Consider the following 17,619-nt stretch of genomic DNA (forward strand, 5'->3'; position numbering starts at 1 on the left):
TCCATGTATTTATGTCTGTCGATGTTAATGTAAAAATCTATTTTTAGACTACTACACACACCTTTTAAAGAACTCTTTGTCTTTTATATACTGTATTGTAAATTAATTCAGATATTGCCTTTTATTCAAAGCCAAAGAGGCAGAAGTTAAGAAATATACCTCAGGAAATATTCGGAAACATCAATCAACATTCTGATGAATGTAAATGTTTGAAATAAAAATGTAATTTGTATCTCAATCTTCATTGATAATTATGCATACAAATATACTGTAAATTATACTTTTTGAAAAATTTAAAACCTCTGGAAATGAAAATGTGTATCATGCTTGGACACAAATGTTTTACACTTTTATTATTTAAAAAATCAGCTGACACATAACATACCAAAGATTGACAGTGCACAGTGAAAACACACACATTTATTTCTGTTATTCACTCACTCACTCACTCACTCACTCACTCACTCACTCATTCGCTTGCTATTTTTTTCACTATGTCTCACATACATTGACTTTATGTACACATGCCCACAATACCAGAGTTTATTGGTGTGATAACATGCCTCAACATTACAGTGTTTACATCATTATGTTTTCATCACTATCTGCTGTTCAGTATGATTACCTTACAAACCAACTATTTCTCATTTTTGATTTGGGTTGTTTTTCATAAATAAGTAAATTGTATTTGAAGTTAAACTCTATTTGTAATGGATAGTAGCAGCTGTTTAAGAGTGAGTATTTGGACTTTTTTTAAACCTCTCACTGATCATTAACCAAGAATCCATTAAGGAAATCCCAAAGGTTTTTTGGCAGTTCTTCCTTATTTGCCAAAGGGAAATGATTCCTGTTGGAATTTAACAATGATTGTTCAACTTAATGCTAGCTAACACAATTGCACAATTGCACAGATTTGCTTACAAGGACCTGTTTTTAATTTTAATGGTATGGTTACTATCAGCTATTGCTGATTGTCCAAACAGAATTGTTGCCAATTGCCTCTAAAGAGCGACACAGGGAGTCTTACTTAGTGATCAATAGGCTTCTGAAAATCCTGAACCTGCACTTTTGGTTATTTTGTTTAGTGTGTCTTTATCCCATAGTCCATGGGTCAGGTCCAGTGTAGTTAGATAACTGTGTGGAACTCATTCAGTAGCTTTCCAGTTGGTGTGAACACGCTCATGTGTTTGCATGTCAATGAGCATGAGCATTCCATACAGTTACAGTTTATTTTTGTAAACCCCTTACTTCTTGTCAATGCTCATTGCTTTGTCAGTTACATTCAACAACATATCCATCAAGAAACTGAAATAAGGGGATTGACAGACTTTTGAAGCATGTACAGAACTCCTATAATAAACAAAGTACTTTAAAATCTATTAAAACGGTAGTGGCAAAAAAGTGCACACAAACATTTTTGACATAAAAATGGTGACGTAATTCCATAGCATGAACACAACTTTGCTATTTTGGGACATAAAGAAATACTGCATAAGCATAAGAAATTTACTAAGCATAAATATTGTCTAGAAATAACAAAAAAAAACAAATACACTTTATGCCCTAGACACATACTGTACATCACAGATGTACATAGCAGACAATGCATTACTTGCAGCTTTTAATATAGATACATCACACTGGAACTTTTCTGTGGTTGAGATGATGTGCATTCATCCTGCACCAGTTTAAGTCAAAATATTAAAATGTTGACTCCTCTTTTAAAAATAAAAGAGCAGCACTGCACAGCAAATTTTCCAGTGGTAAATGTTATTTTGAAGTGTTGTTTGTCCACTTTTACAGCTGATATGGCTCTGGGGCAGCTGTTCAAAACTATCAGAAGTGGTAAATTAAGTCTGATGGGTGTAGACTTGTATAAACATTGGTATAGTGTTGATTTTTATACGCTCAGAGTTAACACTGATTTTGCTCTGTGGGCTCTCCCTGTGCTTTAAGATGGTTACTGAGTGGGACAGTTGTTCCACCCGTTCTCATAAACCATTTAGCTCAGCAGTTAAGCGGCGAGCTGGGGATGGAGGTCTTACAGTAGTAACGGCAACTGAGAAGTTCACAGTAATTTTACATAACAACCCAGGTATATAGGGAAGTCAATGACCTCTTCCTTCTCTTTCATTCCTATTCCCATATGTTATTCCCATATTCCATATGTTATATGTGGTTCAAGTCCATGCTGGCTTTTGTAACTTGAAAAAAAAAAAAGTTGATGATGGTAAAACATTTAAAGCATTTTTAAACAAAATGAGGTTAGATTGATAAGCCCTTGTTTTTCTACCTCATTTGGACAACGTCAAGAGTTTCTGCAGGTTTGGGTTTGGCACCTGATTTATTGTCCTCTGTCTCCTGAGCTTTTCTGGTCACCTTTGGGCTAGAAGTTGCCTTTCTGGACATCTGAGGGCTGTTTGTTCCTTTCCGCTGCTGCTGGGGGCTGGAGGAGCCTGTGCCCAGCTTGCGGTTGAGCAGCGGGCTCCTGGAGCCCTTTATCTTGGTGGGCTGCTGCAGACTATCCATGGTCTTAAGGGGGCGCAGGCCCAGAAGCCCACAGTAGTAGTTGCACTGATGGTGGGCCAAGAACTGTTCGAAGACTTGAGGAGAGCCATGCTCTGTAAGTCCTTGATATCTGAAATACAGAGGACAATTTTTTATTCAGACCATTTTACTGACAAACATCACACATGACGTTTGCATGTATTGATTCATATACAAACCCTTTTGACTTGGTCACAACTTTAACATTGGTAAGCTTTGCTGCAACACCTATAAAAATAAAACACAGAAGATCATTAACATTTCTGATCCCTCTACAGATATCTTTTCACTTTCTTGATAACCTTGTCTGTGAATCTTACCCTCCAGCCGAGTGACCAGTAAATTGCCATGAGTCCACTGATGGATCCAGTGCTGGAAGGCGCAGCATTTCTGCTCCACCTCAGAAATGGTTCGGGTAATCAGCCTGCCTTTAGCATCCATCATGCAATACTTGAGGAAGACGCCATTTAGATCGGCCTCCACTGTGGCATAAGGCACAGAGTTCGCAGGACGGTACATCAGGTACTGAGGATTTACTCTGTGTGCATCACAAAAATGAAGGGATCAGCACAAGCAGTAATATTCATTTTCTCACAGATATACTTCATCAGTTGTGTTACTTACTCTAGTGAAAAGCCAAAGTTATCAATAACTCTCGCTTCAGCAGCAAAGATTTTACAGTATTCCCGAATCATGTTTTGGATTTTGCACTCCTGTCAAAACAAAGGATTTATTATGTCAGATAAAATTTACTGTAATTATAATAAAAAATTCACTTATTCATAGCAATTGATCAAAAAGTCTTAGATACTTCTATTCAAATCAGCAGTTCACCAAGAGGCAACCAACAAGTTATTATACCACAAAACCAATTTGCTAAATGGCTTGTACATTAGAAAACCTAATTTATGTAAGTTTGACAAATTATAACAGTCATGTATTATAATGCCAGAGAGAAAATGCACATAGTTATGTTGAAGATATACATGAAATCTACCACTCACTTGCTTAGTAATTTCTAGGTTTCTCTCTACAAGGTTACTCTCCTCTTTGGTCCCATAGGCGATGGGGCTTTGAACTTTGATGATGCAGTTGCTTCCGGATTCAAAGACCGGATCCAGGCCGTAGATGACCTTCACCCTGCTGGCTTTGTGAGCGCAGCCCTCCCCGATGTTCGACGCCTCGGTCATGATGCGGCCAAAGAACTTGTCACCCCAGCAGCCAGTGTCGCCCAGGCCTTTGCTGAACAGCAGTGGGGTCATCTCTATCTCTTCTCCAACTACAAGGAGCAAAACAATGAACTCAATTAGTATACATGTTCAGCAAAGAAAAACAGGGCTGATATGGTACAGAGCTAAATGGAAGATTTACCTTCCAAATCGTCTCTTAGTAGTATCTCGGACAGAACTGTAACATAGAAAACACAGTCAGAAGAACAGATTTGATCATATTAGATTTAGATTTCAAACTTGATTTCACCAGGCGTAACTTACTGTCTACACTGAGCAGGAAGTCAGTGATGTCAGTCCCGTATTCATTCTTGATCGAGCAGCCGTACACCCCGCAGTCTTGGCTGGATGCCTGAACAATAGCCAGCGCTACCTGGCTTTCATCTCCTCCACTTGAAGGGGGGGTAAAAAAAAAAGGGGGAAAAGAACATGAACAGATGAAGCCAATCAGCTCACCAGAATTGTGCCTAATTTCAAAGACTTCAGGATGGACCCACAAGAGGTCAGTGTAGGACAGATGGTGATGGTGTGTGAATGTGTCAGGGAGCAATCTGCTGACACAGCAACCAATAGCACATATATAGACTTTTAATGCCCCCCGGAGATGGCGAAATAGTGTCTCAGTTTACAGCGTCTGTGTCTGGCCAGAGATTCACCTCTCTGTGTCACAGCTGTGGGGTTCACAAGTCACATGAGCTGGCCGGCTCTGCAGTGAGAATGAGAGAATGACATGGCCATGGGATGCAATCTGCGGCCCAGTTAAATCCTGCTTATCCTTGTTACATTATTGTTTCACATTTGGCACATGTCCAGCTTAGCCAGTCATGTCAGTTACTTAGGAATCCTGACGTTAATCGCAACACAGCAGGTTGCTAGTAATTACTTTAATGCTTACAACAAATTGATTTGCTGTTGGATTGCATTACAGGTGTTTAGAGTAATCTTGATGTTGTGTGACTGGATGAGGATTTACCTTCTCTTCACCTCTAGTATTTCCTCCTCATCTCTGTACCACTTAATGGTGGAGTCACTGAGCACGTTGAAGAACTGGCACCACAGCTTCAGGTGTCCCGAGGCATCTGGGAAGGGCTCTCCCCTGATCTTGCGGATAACCTGAGGAGCTGGTGGAGCATGACAGAGAGGGGCCCGGCAGGGAGCACAAGGTAAATATATACTGTACTGGAGAGCGGAGACTTTCTAACGTTTCCACTTCCTCAAGCTCCGGTATACTGATCAGTCTTACATGTCTATGAACTTTGACAGTACACCACCTCTTTCAAAGAAGCATTTACATCTTGACATACTTATGAGAAGTTCTCAAGCACTGATAAAAACAAAGGCAAATAAAAAAACAGAAAAATCAAAAGGTAAACTTCAGACAGCCATTTAACTACTGGATATTTTACCTTTGAATGGGTCCAGCTTCTCCTTCTCAGCAGGTTTTTCTTCTGGTTTGGCATTGGCAGGCTCCTCTGTTGGGGTCTCCTCGAGGACTTTTGGCACCTCCAAGGTGGCCTTTCGGCGGCTCAGCAGCGGGGAGCGCCTCTCCATCGGCGGGGTGTTTTGTCCTGTGGGAGCCTGCAGTAACGCTGCCCGGCGAGCCTGGCTGGGTGACATGTAGGGCATCTCCTTCTTGCCTTGAGTGTCTAACACTCCTGCACCAACTGCCACTCCCTCTCCATCCTCTCCTTTGGTTTTTGGGATGAAGATCTTCCGGCGAGCCCCGGAGGCCAACTCCTCAGGCGTGGCAGAGCGAATGAGCGACAGACTGTCTCTTCGTTTCAGCCGGGGACTGCTTTCACAGGAGAGGGATGATGTTGGTGTTGATCCTCCGCTCAGCTCCTCTCCTGTCTTGTCACTCTGAGAGTCACATACAGTGATAGCAGGGACAGCCATCACAGGCTGAGTGTCTGAACCTGGAGCAGCTTTGGACAGAAACCTGCGGAGACTGGCCGGACTCAATGTCGTATGCGTAGAGGTTTTAAAGCCCAGTTTCTCAATAGAGGATTTATCTCTTTGGAGGTCGTCAACAGCTATATAAGGCTCTGTTCTGGCCTCTTTTAGGGGTTTTGTCTTTAAAGGTTCAGGGACAATGTTGTCTTCTGTGGTTTTACTAAGCGAGAGCACATTGGTGGTTATCTCTGGTATTAGAGCTTCATATAGCATGGAGGGGGTATTCCCTATTATCCTCTGTGCCATTTCTTCTAAGTTCTGTTTCGTGCTAAAAGTTTTTTCAGGCTTAATGGTAATATTATTTTCAAGATCGTACTTTGTTCCCCTCAGCATAGCAGCCAAAGTTTCTGTTCCTGTGCGCTCATTTTGAGTGGGCAGCTTGAGTTCAGGAGGGCTTTTATCACCAATGACAGAGATTGGTGGCACCACAAACAAAGGCACCTTGGGTGTTTGATCTGGCTGCGGTTTATCAGAGACAGGGGCTTTTACAGACACATCAACATCCTCCCTGACTTTGTTGTCATCGGTACATGAAACATTTATAATAGGAATTGATGCACAGTCAGTCTCAGGGAGCTGTTCAGTTGTTTTCTTAAATGGCTGTGCTGTCTTATGCGTTTCTGCCTTGTCATCTAGTTGCGCAACTTCCTTTAATTTGTCTGTTGGGAGGTTATCATCATTCAGCATACTTTTCTGTGTGGGTAAGCTTCCAGACATTAGAGAATCAGCCGCGCTGTGTTCTTGGATTGTGACATCTGATACATCAGTTGCGTCATCTTTTTGCAAAATAGCAGGATATGATTCTGGCTTGTTGAGCGCTAAAATCATTAGTGGCAGATTGCACTCTTTGATCTCAGGCTCCATTACTTCAATTTTTGGTATTATAATTTGTTCATTTAGCCTTACTTCTGGCACAGTTAGTTTAAGATCTGGGATGTCTTCAATAGTAGACATTTGGATTTCTGGAACATTCTCTGTGAGTCCACCCAAGTGTCTCTCACTGCCTTCTAGATTTGCAACCATTGTGGGTTCCTCAGACACACTGACACTGCTTCCCTCATTGTGTGTTTCTGAATGGCTCTTTGATTCGTCCACCTTTTCTACTTTCATCTGCGTCACCTTTTCTGTCTCCATTCCAAACTCTTTCTCAACAGAAATTGTCGGCATCTCACTCCTCTGTAAGCTACCGCTCCTTTCTTTAGTGCTCTCACCCTGTGAAAACGCCTGCTCTTGTATTTTCAGGCTGTTAAGTGAATTAACTTCTAAATTTTTCTCGAAAGCAGAAGTGAATGCCTCTTTTAATGCACTTCCCTCCTCCTTTGAGTTTGGACTCTCTTTTGCGCTGAGATCACGGTCTTCTATGCTTTCCACTACTGGGGGAGCACATTCTTCTAAACTCTCTGGGGCGACAGTGGTCGGAAATTCTACATTCATTTCCTGAATAAGTGGAGTACATTGTATCTCTGCTTTTAAATGATCTTTCCCTACAGTGTGTGCTGCTGTAGTAGACAGCGTAGAAAGCACCTGATGTGGTGTTTTTAAATCACATGTCTCAGTTCTCTCTTCCAAAGAAGGTGTTATTAATTCAGTAACCTCAGACCTGTTTCTATCTGAACATGGCTCTATCTTTGATTTCACTTCAGCTTTCTCCTCCTTACACAGATAATCGGGAGAACGACCCTCTTGTGTGTCACTTTCTTTGCCCATCTTATCAACATACACCTCCTTCTCTTGCAAAATGTCAGTGGGTACTTCATCAAGGCCCTGGCTGTCTACTGGTGAGTTAACAGTGGGAGGAGGAGCCCAGCTATCTCCCAAACTGGTGAAGCTGGATGTGGGGGAGCGTTTCTCTTCACTGGGGGCTTGGGTCTGTGGCAAAACAGATACATCTTCTCTGGGTGAAGGCTGGGTTTCGTTTCTTGCAGCCTGGTGATTAGGCTCTGGCAAAACTACCAGGAAAGTTGGCTCTTGCTGGAGTACAGGAACGACTTGGATAACCGGGACTGCCTGAGAATCTTTTTCTTTAGCCTGAGGGAAAATAAACAAATTAAGCATTTTAGTGCTAAATTTCATCTTTGTTTAACAATGAACTGCCAGTTTTGATTTTTATGCATGCAAAAATATTTGTATCAATTTGATTTGTTAGCGGCACAGAGGCCAAACCGTGGTTACGAACTTAAAATAATTTTTAAAGAGTTTGTTATGGCTAACCATGTGACTAAGACTTACTACAGTGACCTTTGACAGTGTGACACCTGACAGTTGTTCCACCATAAATCAACAGAGGGATGAACAGTGACAAATTCTGACAAACTGTATATTGCAATGTGCAGTATAATGTTATACCAGAGAGAGTCTGTGGACAAAGCTAAGCAATTATTAGTTATTAGTTAACCATTGTAAATGGCAATGGTTAAAACGTTTGGGGAATACATCAGTCAATATATTTTTGTGTTTATGACCAGTCAGCTTATTTCAAGAACTCTCCTATATCATGTCACACGCAAGGTAGTTGAAAGTGTTTACACATGTCAAGCATCCAAATTTACAGTTTTAGATGTTTTAACAAACAGACAATATCTGCATTAGGGGCAAAACCCTGTAAGAGTAAATAAATTGCCAGGGAGTCGTATGTGCCTCTTGTGGTGAAACAGAGGCAGGGGAATTCCCGCATGTTTGAAACAGGTGTGCTGTTTACACAAAGAATTCATTGGGCAATGACTGAATGAGTTCCTGTGTCTTTGGGTTAGGGAACATTAACTCATTCCACGTGCATGATTCGCACTGTTCAGGACATTACATTTTAATTGAGAAAGAAGGACTTAACCTGACTTTAGCTTTAAGTTGTAACCATTCTCAATAATCATATTCCTGAGCTGAAATAATTCTATTCAGTATGCATAATACTGAGATAAATATATAGATGCAAGCATGGTACTACATATTAAAATGTATCATGTTTATATATCATGTTCAGGTCATTAAATATTACACATGAGAAGAGTAAACTAACCACGTGCAGCCTCGTGACAACATGTTTGGACAGAAGAGACCGCTAAGAAAAAAAAGAAGTTGCAGCTTTCGATGGAAGGGAACTGGTGTCACATTCAGTCTAAAAATGGAGCTCTGGCCAGAACTACACCTTCTGGTTTTAAGAGAAGTCACACTCCGGTGTGAAAACATGGTTCTGATTAATGCTCCGAGTTCCTCCAATTAGACTGTGCAAAGCCTAGCATTGTACTACTACAACAGGAAAGGGAGAGTTGCAGTTCCACATTATGGAGAAAGCTGTCAACAAAACCATTGCTCTGCAGGTGCAGTGTTTGAACAGAGTGGAGATAGCTCCTTTTCCCACACATGGGCTTTTAATCTAACACAAACATTGTATACAGCATGACTGGAAATTAATGAAATTACTACTGCACAGTGTAAAATTCACTGTAAATCAGTCAACGTCCTGATTAGTTGAACTTTAAGCCCATGTCTGCTCTATGAGTGCATTTATGCAACATTCACTGAACAACACAATTCATAAACTGAAATAAAATAATCTGGGATTATATTACATGTCTGGATTTATAGTCTACTTGTAATAACTAATATCTAACTTCTATGCTCACTCAAAATTTGAATTGGGTTAAAATACCCACATCAGCTCCATAACATGATTATACATTATAACCTAATTCGTCAACTCCTTCCCAACTGTCTGCTTAACCATATTCAACAAAATATGCAGTAACATGGAAATAACATTCCAAAAATGTTGAATGATTGTTATGTGCAATTGCAAGCGTTTCATCTACCACATTGATTTAAGAGTGAGAATTGAAATGCATGCATGCTTTATAATCTGGAAAAGTTATGGCCAGTATTTCAGTGCATTTCAATTTATTATGGTCATACAAACATTTCCCTACTTCACATAACCTCTCTGTGAGTGTCACCCTGGCACCAAGAAAGACAAATGTATCTTATTTCAAAGAGACTTTCTGCCATATCACTTTACAGTATGAAAGGAAGTGATGAAGCAAAGCCATATTAATAAACCAGCGGTGTTAATCCATGATGGACCACACTCAGTCACATGATCAAATTTAACATAACTCATGCAACCTCAAAGATATCAACTAATGGCTAACTAGCCATTAGGTACACCTATCTGCTTTCTTACTGTATAGGCGTGTAATAAGTGTAATGAGCACAGCATGACAGTCGAAACACATGAAACAATCCTTAACAGTTGAACAGTGAGATGACAGAAGCACTGCCAAGTCACTGCAAATGGAGAGCCTTCCTCCCTCTCCTGTAGATGAGGAAGAGGTTTATTTTAAGATATGGGGGTAGTGAGGAATGTGCCCAATGTGACGAGGTCCTCCTTTCATGCTGAGACCTGCCTCAAAGCTCTATTACTCCACATACAAACCTCTGTCTGTCACGCATGGCCCTGATTGCCATGTGAGATCCACTTCTAACATTCAGGTTTCATCATTATCTCTGACGTATTGGCAAAGTAGCGCACTTATCACAGACAGCATCTGAAATATCCCCATCCTATCTTACTGTATGCTGTGTAGGTGTCAGTGTGGAGACACACAACATCCCCCACCCCCACATACATCCAGTGCAAGTTACCCTGTTATTGTTAGCATGGTTCCTTATTTCCCCACACTACTTTGTTTGGCGTCCTCTTGAGTGATACTGATGCAGTAAAAACCACGCTCTCACATGGACAGGCTGACTCACTTAACCGACAGGCATGAACTGCTAATATGCTTTTAAAAGGAATAGTATGTTGGGACTGTCCTATACTGTCATTACCGTCATTAATATCTTACTGTCAGTCTTTAGCTGTGGTTCTCAAAATGATTTTGCTTGTTGTTGCTACATTCTCTTGATATAACCAGAAGGAGCTTTGTTCATACTGTGCTTCATAGTTTGCATAGTTTGGGCTTTGGGCCCGAAGTAGCTCATGTTGTATCTTGTCACACAAATGCACAGTCTATAAATAACTCTCAAGTGGCCGCCTGCTGCCGTGCCGGACCACTGAATGGTCAACAAGATACAACTCACCTCAGTGAGGACTGGACGCCCAGACATGGATATTTCTTCACTTGGTCTACTGCTTTCTACCTCCACAGACACTTCCATGGCCTCCGCAGCCTCATCAGCTTTCTCAGCTTTCAGCTCCATGGAGTCCGCCACACTCTCAGGTGGCAGTTTATGAGCTGGAGGGAGATCTACTGTGTATAAAACGCTATGTTCATGCGGTGTCAATGGCTCCAACGACACTGGCTGTTGTTCTTTATTCACAATTACTGGAGGCTCCTTTGGCCTATCCATCTCCATGGGTACAACCTCTTCTGTGAGAGGTTTACACACCTCTGGATTATGCTCTGGTTGCTGCCGAAATTGTGGTGGTGTTGGGGCAAGTGGGTGATCATCCTCTCTCTCCTCGATCTCCCTGTGATCATGAGAATCCTTCTTACCCTTACCAAAGAAGAAGTCTTTGACCGTGTGGAGCACAGAGGAGATGGAGGCCTGGATGTTGTGGTGGTCATGATCCTTATGAGCCTTGCTGTGATGTTTGACATCTGAGCCATGTTTCGTATGGCCTTTCTTATGTGACGGCTCTGACTGCCTTTCTCTTTCTTTCTCTCTCTCAAAGGCTAATTCTTCTTCTCTCCTTTTCTCTCTCTCACACTCCTCTGCTAGAGCTTCTTCTCTTTCTCTCTCCTCCCGCTCTTTTTGTTTCCTCTCTTGCTCTCTCTCTTTCTCTTTATTGGCACTTGCAATAGACGTATCCATCTCTGTGGGTTTCTCCACTCGCGATGAGATCTGTTTCTCCTCCGCAGCCTGGGAATGGAGAGTTTCTGCCAGAAACTGCGCCAAACCGAGTCCTCCATCATAAGAGTTTTCACCCCCATTTCCCATTGTATGACTTCTGCTATTGCTGCTGCTACTGCTGCTGCTGCTATCTCCAGCATCTACACCATTAGAGATCTTTATTTTCTTTTTGGCCAAGGTCTCTTTAGATGGAGACTTGGCGGTCTCCACCTTCTCCACATCATTGTCTGTGGCTGTCGCAGGGGCTGTTTCCCTGACTTCAGGGCTAAGTCCATTGGGTTCTACAGCAGCAGCCCCCTCAGGCTCCTGGACCACTGGGCTCTCCTCTGGTGGTGGGACGGGCCGCTTCCTTTGAGTACGGTCAGGGCTACCTCGCGGTTGCTCTTGCTGAACCCTCTCTTTACCCTTCTTCTTGCTCTCCTCCAACTCCCTCCTCTTGTTCTCTGCTTTCTGCTTCAGTTTGGCAAAGAACCTCTGATGGATCTTGTACTCGTTCATGGTGCCGACCTCCAAAACCCCCGAGCAGGAGACGATACCTTTACTGTTGCTGGCTGAGGCCTGATAGATGGCTGCATCGTCCAATGTGCAGCTGAAAAGAGAAACAGTTACTTTGATAAAATGTGATAGATACTCTGATAGATAACATGTTAGCACAAGCATCAAAATGCAAAATGTTGCATTTCTAAATTTTTAAGATATAGTACACTATTCTTGTAGGTTAAAATGAGTTCTGTTACATACTTGTAAATATGGAGGGTGTGGGTTTTTCCATTACGGCGAATTTCATATTTTGGGAGTCCACAGTACCGGTCCATTTCCATATCATCTTTATACCATGTCAGTTCTGGGGCTGGGTAACCTGTAGACATGAATAGAGTATTATGAACAATTTATTACCTATAATGTATGCTGTAGTATTTATGGTGTTTGTTACACTGGCACTATGTCTAAGACAAAGTGTGCACTCAATATCCTCTTATATGGATGGCTAGTTGGAAAAAAATACAGCAAAAAAAAAAAATACAGCATGTATACAGGTTTTGGAATGAACATGTTTCAGGCTGTTGCATCATGGTTGTGATGTGTAAGACATGAGATCTGCTGTTGTGACTAAGGATGGGCCAACCCAAATCTCCGCCTGCAGCTGGAAAGATAACATCTTGAAAAACCTGTTTAATTGTGCAATTTGATTTTGAAATTGCTGGTGCAGTGTCACTGTCTCCTTATACCTATCGTTTTTGTTTTTGTGTTTTCATTTTTGTTTTTAAATACCACCTAGTGAAAAATAAAGCAATACATTATTCAAATCAAGTCTAATGAATGATCATTTTCTTTCTTTTTTTTATATACACAAATACTAATAAACACACATTACATAAATACATATACATACATGAGTACATATGCAATTAACAATACCGGATCTCAATATACTGTATATACATATGTACACACACACAAACAAAATCTACAAAATCAGGTCAAGCTGTTTCTATACTGAAATTGCCTGTAAATGCCTTCCAAAATCAAGATTTATGTGGGGGTTCTCAAACTTTGAAAAATTCTGAAGATTTCCCTTTGGTATCATAACAAACCTTGTCAAGGGGCAAATAACTTGAGTTTAATCCACCAATGAGATAGTTATGGGGAACTAGAACATTTCCAATGCACAGCAATACAAGCTGCCAATAATACAAGAGCCATAGAAATTTTCCTCAAATGTATTCCATGTATTCTGTCTAGTAAGATGGGAAGTTAAAGGAATAGTTTGATGTATATAGTTTCAGTGACTGATTTCCAAAACTGAGCCAAGAGGTCACAGACCAAAACATACGCAAAAAAGTACCTTTCTGCTTCTTACAACACCAACATAAGAATGTCATCTCACTATTCATTTTATGCAGCTTTTCTGGGATATAATATATCCTATGCGACATCTTAAATAGAGATTATAAATTAGAAAAACATTTATGCACTTTAACGCAAATAAGAGACCAGTCATCTTTGTCAATCTCCATTTGAAGATCGTGTTCCCACTTGTCTTATATTATCTGTGCTTTGTTGAACTCTCAATGCCTTACAGATGTTTGAGATATATTTTTTTTACTTTTTTTTGTTATTATTGAGAATAACATTTGGAGAAAAAAAAGGTTCCATTCTCAAAGAGATGAGATATCTCCCTTATACCCTTATCATACCATAACTGGATTATTAGTTCATTTCTTAGCCTCCTGACCTCCAAAGTATGGCAGTTGTTTTAAATTATATGGATATATACAGTATATCAAAATATTAAATTCTACTCCATGATCTAACAATATCTGTAAGCCACTGCTAAATCTGTGCAAGTTATAAAACTGACATAGGAACTTGTGAACTACAAATGTATTATTCCAAATGAAAGATGACACAAGGATTTGGATAGTCTTAAAAAATGATGGGGGTGAAATTGGAAGATTTTGGAATAAATATAGGAATTTAGGCAGAAAAAACATTTTAGTGATGTTCATCAAAGCTATGGTAAGGCCATTCTCTTTAAATCATCTGATGTTTTGTTGAGAATTGCAGCAAAATTTAACTTATGGGCATTATTTCTTTATTTTAACCAATTTACCTTATAGTCTGATAATTTCCCAAACTTGTCTAGTAATGATAAAAGCGGCGGTATTGAATTTGCAGGATCATGTAGATAAAGTAAAATATCATCTGCATACAAAGATATCACATTAGACTCGTTCCTTTTGAAAGATGAAGGATTAGAATACTGGGTGTTAGTCCTAACTATGGCCATAGAATTATACAAAATCTGAATCCATGAACAAAAAATGGGACTAAAATTAAAACTTAATAAGACACACATAAGGTACCTCCACTCTACTCTGTCAAACACTTTTTCGGTGTAGAGAGATGCCACCACATTAGGAGTATCCATGACATTGCTATGGTGCAGAATATCATTACTTTCTTAAATTATCAGTATATAAATGACCTTGAACAAAACCAGTTTGATTGGCATGGATAAGACTATACTTTTTCAAGTCTTAGTGCTAGAATTTTATAATCAGCATTGAGAATCGAGATTGGCCTAAAGGAAGCGCAAGATTATTATTTTCCTTTTTGAGTAAGGTGATAGTGGCCATGTATAAAGACTGAGGAAGCTGGCATTTTTCAAGGCATGCATTCATCATTAATAACATAATGGGCAACAATTTACTAGAAAAATGTCTGTAGAACTTAATCAGGAGACCATCTAAACCCACAGCTTTCCCTTTCTGAAGTGTGGTCACAGCTAACAATAGTTCCTTTGAAGTTTTATCTTGCTCTAAATCAAACTTTTTTCTTGAGATAAGACTGGTAATGAAATATTCTAAAAACTACGGCACATAGTGTTGTCTCATTGTCAGGTGGATGCATAAAGATCACAATAGAATGCTCTAAAGGTTTCATTGATCTGGAGGGGATCCATTATGACTTTGTCCATCCTCCATTTTAATCTTAAGAATTGTGATTCTTCTTTATCTGCCAGGCTAACAATTTGCCAGCCATCTTGCCTTGTTCAATATAAAGTTGTTTTGATTTTAACATTGGTAATTCTATAGCATGTGTATTAATGGAGTTGTATTTAATGTTTTACTCATCTATCTGATGAAGGATACCAGGATCCTTTGATAAACAATGTTTCCTCTCCAGATCAGCAATGTTTTGTTCAACACCTTTCACTTCATCTATTTTTTCCTTTTTCAATGTAGAAAAAAATTACAATATACATCCTCTAACATGGGCTTTTAATTAAAGTATCCCAAATTACCAATGGACACACTGTGCAATTTTTATGTGACTCTACAAAAGTTTCTAAATGCCGGATGATGCAATTTGTACAGTCCTGATTTGAAAGTAATGTAGTGTTAAATCTCCATGGTTTGAGTGAAGGTTTTCGTACCATAAACTCAACACTGAATGATCTGATAGAGACGTATAAACAACTTGTTACTTGTTTGAAGCATAGTGTGATGAAACAATGATCAGTTTCAATGTTTATCCACCCTCCAAAGTGACATTTAGAACAGTGGATTCCTTTCTCTGTTTTCAGGTTAACCACATCCTGTCTCCACACATCACGCATGATGTGAAAGGATCATTCCAACAAACAAGCAGAGACATGCATATGAAGAGGGTGGTTATTAAGTGTAGGCCTACCTGATACCACACAGGTGAACTTCACATTACAGTTTTCTGACACTGCCTTTGATTTCAAGGTGGTCTCAAAGGACGGCTGTATGTCCTCTGTCAGCTGAGCCATAACACTGCATAACGTGCTCCTGGAGGGAAACAGTATTGCATTAGAGATTTCTCTTCTCATATGTTGTTACTTCCAAATAGTAAAGCAACATTTCCCAGTCCAGTATCATTTGGGTGACCTCTTCACCTCCGTACAGTACATTCCAAATACTTGCTTATTCAACTGTAATTAAGGGAAAAGGAATGTTAATGTAAATGATTGGTAGTGAAGAGAGACAGAAACCATATTTTCCCGAGTAGTTGAAAAGGAAAGGACAAAGCGACTTGCAAAGTGAGATATCAAACAAACCAAAGTTGTCAATCTAATATTGAAGTCAACATCATCAGTAAAACTGAACTCAACATTTGACAATAACACTTACATCACTGTTAAAACGTGTATAGGTTTTCATTCTTGGGGTAAACCGGGATGTGCGGTTAAGATGTTAGTTGGGAGGAATGTTTTAAAAGTAAGGATTACCTCGTCGGCCTGTAGTGAGAATACCTTGAATAGCTATTCGGAGAGGAGGCAAATGAAGGGAACTCATCAGTCACGTCAATGATCAATTGAGATTTGCTTACATGGAACCATTCTTCACTTGCGCGATACAAATAAGAGGTTTTGACTGTTCCGCTCTTTGACAAAAGGAAAGCTTCTATTTTACTTCACTTCTTATGCTTAACTTCTCGATTTGAAACAGAAACACACTGAATTTGTGTGATGGACATATTATGATTATTGGCCCACAGTGTGAAGTACTGAACAATATGGTAATGGCACTGTATGGTTTGACTAGTGTCATCATCCTCTTTTTCCAGTTGAATGACTTTGTTTTAACTTGTTTTAACTTGCTCTGCCAGTCATAGGTGCTTCTTCTTGACCACCATGCAATATGAATCTGTTTTATAAGAGACAAGGGTCTGCATTACACATGGAATAGAGGTGAGGTTGTCTACCTGTTTTCAGGCCTAACATTGGAGAGGTAAGTATTGCGAGTCTCTGGACGGCCATTGGAAGAGCTGCCCTCCTCTTCACCGAAGCTGCTTGTCCTCCCATTGCCAGAAAAAGAACGAGTCATTGGCCTTCTGGAAGTCATTGTCCACTGAAGCGATTCACAAAAAAAAAAAAGTAATATCCAAAGAAATATATTTCACCCACAATCAACTACTCCTTGTTCACGTCCACAGCTTGTTAAAGTTCAGTGACCCAGTTCAGAGTTGAAGAGAGTTATCCATGTAAAAGCCACTGAGAAAGAAAAGAGAAACAGTTAAGAACATTATCAAATCTTGTTTGAATTTACTGAAATAAAAAAAATTTAAAAGTACATAAGGTAATTTGCTCTTACAAAACTCAAACACACAGTTCAGAGTTAATGCTGGTCCTCTTTGACCAAGCAAAGTACTTGCATTGGAGCAAGTTATAAATAGGATCAGCTATCAGGCTGTTGAGGGGCTGTTAGTGGTCAAACATAACCCTAAGACATTACATTTATCTCTAAGATCTTAACATATAATTCAGGTATTCCTTGGTCAACATGAAACATGGTACATTTTCCAACTTACCATTGAGATGTTTTCAATGTTGCTTTGGAGCCCGAGTCTGAGAGGCAAATCTCTGCAATTGTCAATCACAGACACGCATGTGTTGCCAGCAGGGCCCTATTTATAGCAGGCCTACAAATAGGTGCAAGTGCACATCACATTTTCCGAAACTAGCCATCAGACTTAGCAAAGAAGCCTAAAAGCTCAAATAAGTTGAACATAG

At 40.0% G+C, this 17,619-nt stretch overlaps 1 protein-coding gene across 1 annotated transcript; it reads right to left on the minus strand.

Annotated features, from left to right (window-relative positions):
• Positions 1-439: 439 nt before the first annotated feature.
• Positions 440-16,951, minus strand: alpk3a (alpha-kinase 3a). Its single transcript, XM_078283054.1, has 15 exons — positions 16,812-16,951; positions 16,336-16,359; positions 15,774-15,895; positions 12,318-12,435; positions 10,803-12,165; positions 7,368-7,757; positions 5,183-7,166; positions 4,750-4,897; positions 4,041-4,168; positions 3,919-3,954; positions 3,552-3,826; positions 3,172-3,260; positions 2,868-3,085; positions 2,727-2,775; positions 440-2,638 (listed from the first exon to the last, which is right to left on the minus strand). The coding sequence occupies exons 1-15, from the start codon at positions 16,949-16,951 to the stop codon at positions 2,290-2,292; spliced, it is 5,433 nt and encodes a 1,810-aa protein (XP_078139180.1). The 3' UTR covers positions 440-2,289.
• Between the last annotated feature and the right edge of the window lie 668 nt (positions 16,952-17,619).

Source organism: Centroberyx gerrardi, chromosome 4 (assembly GCF_048128805.1).
Source record: "Centroberyx gerrardi isolate f3 chromosome 4, fCenGer3.hap1.cur.20231027, whole genome shotgun sequence".
Taxonomy (NCBI): Eukaryota; Metazoa; Chordata; class Actinopteri; order Beryciformes; family Berycidae; genus Centroberyx; species Centroberyx gerrardi.

Excerpts from the sequence above, each read along its gene's own strand:
- alpk3a (XM_078283054.1), bottom strand. The coding sequence starts at position 16,951 with ATGACTTCCAGAAGGCCAATGACTCGTTCTTTTTCTGGCAATGGGAGG. Across the intron at positions 15,896-16,335 it reads TCTCACTACAGGCCGACGAG|GAGCACGTTATGCAGTGTTA; the intron begins GTAATCCTTACT and ends GTTTCCCTCCAG. Across the intron at positions 12,436-15,773 it reads GTTCACCTGTGTGGTATCAG|GTTACCCAGCCCCAGAACTG; the intron begins GTAGGCCTACAC and ends TCATGTCTACAG.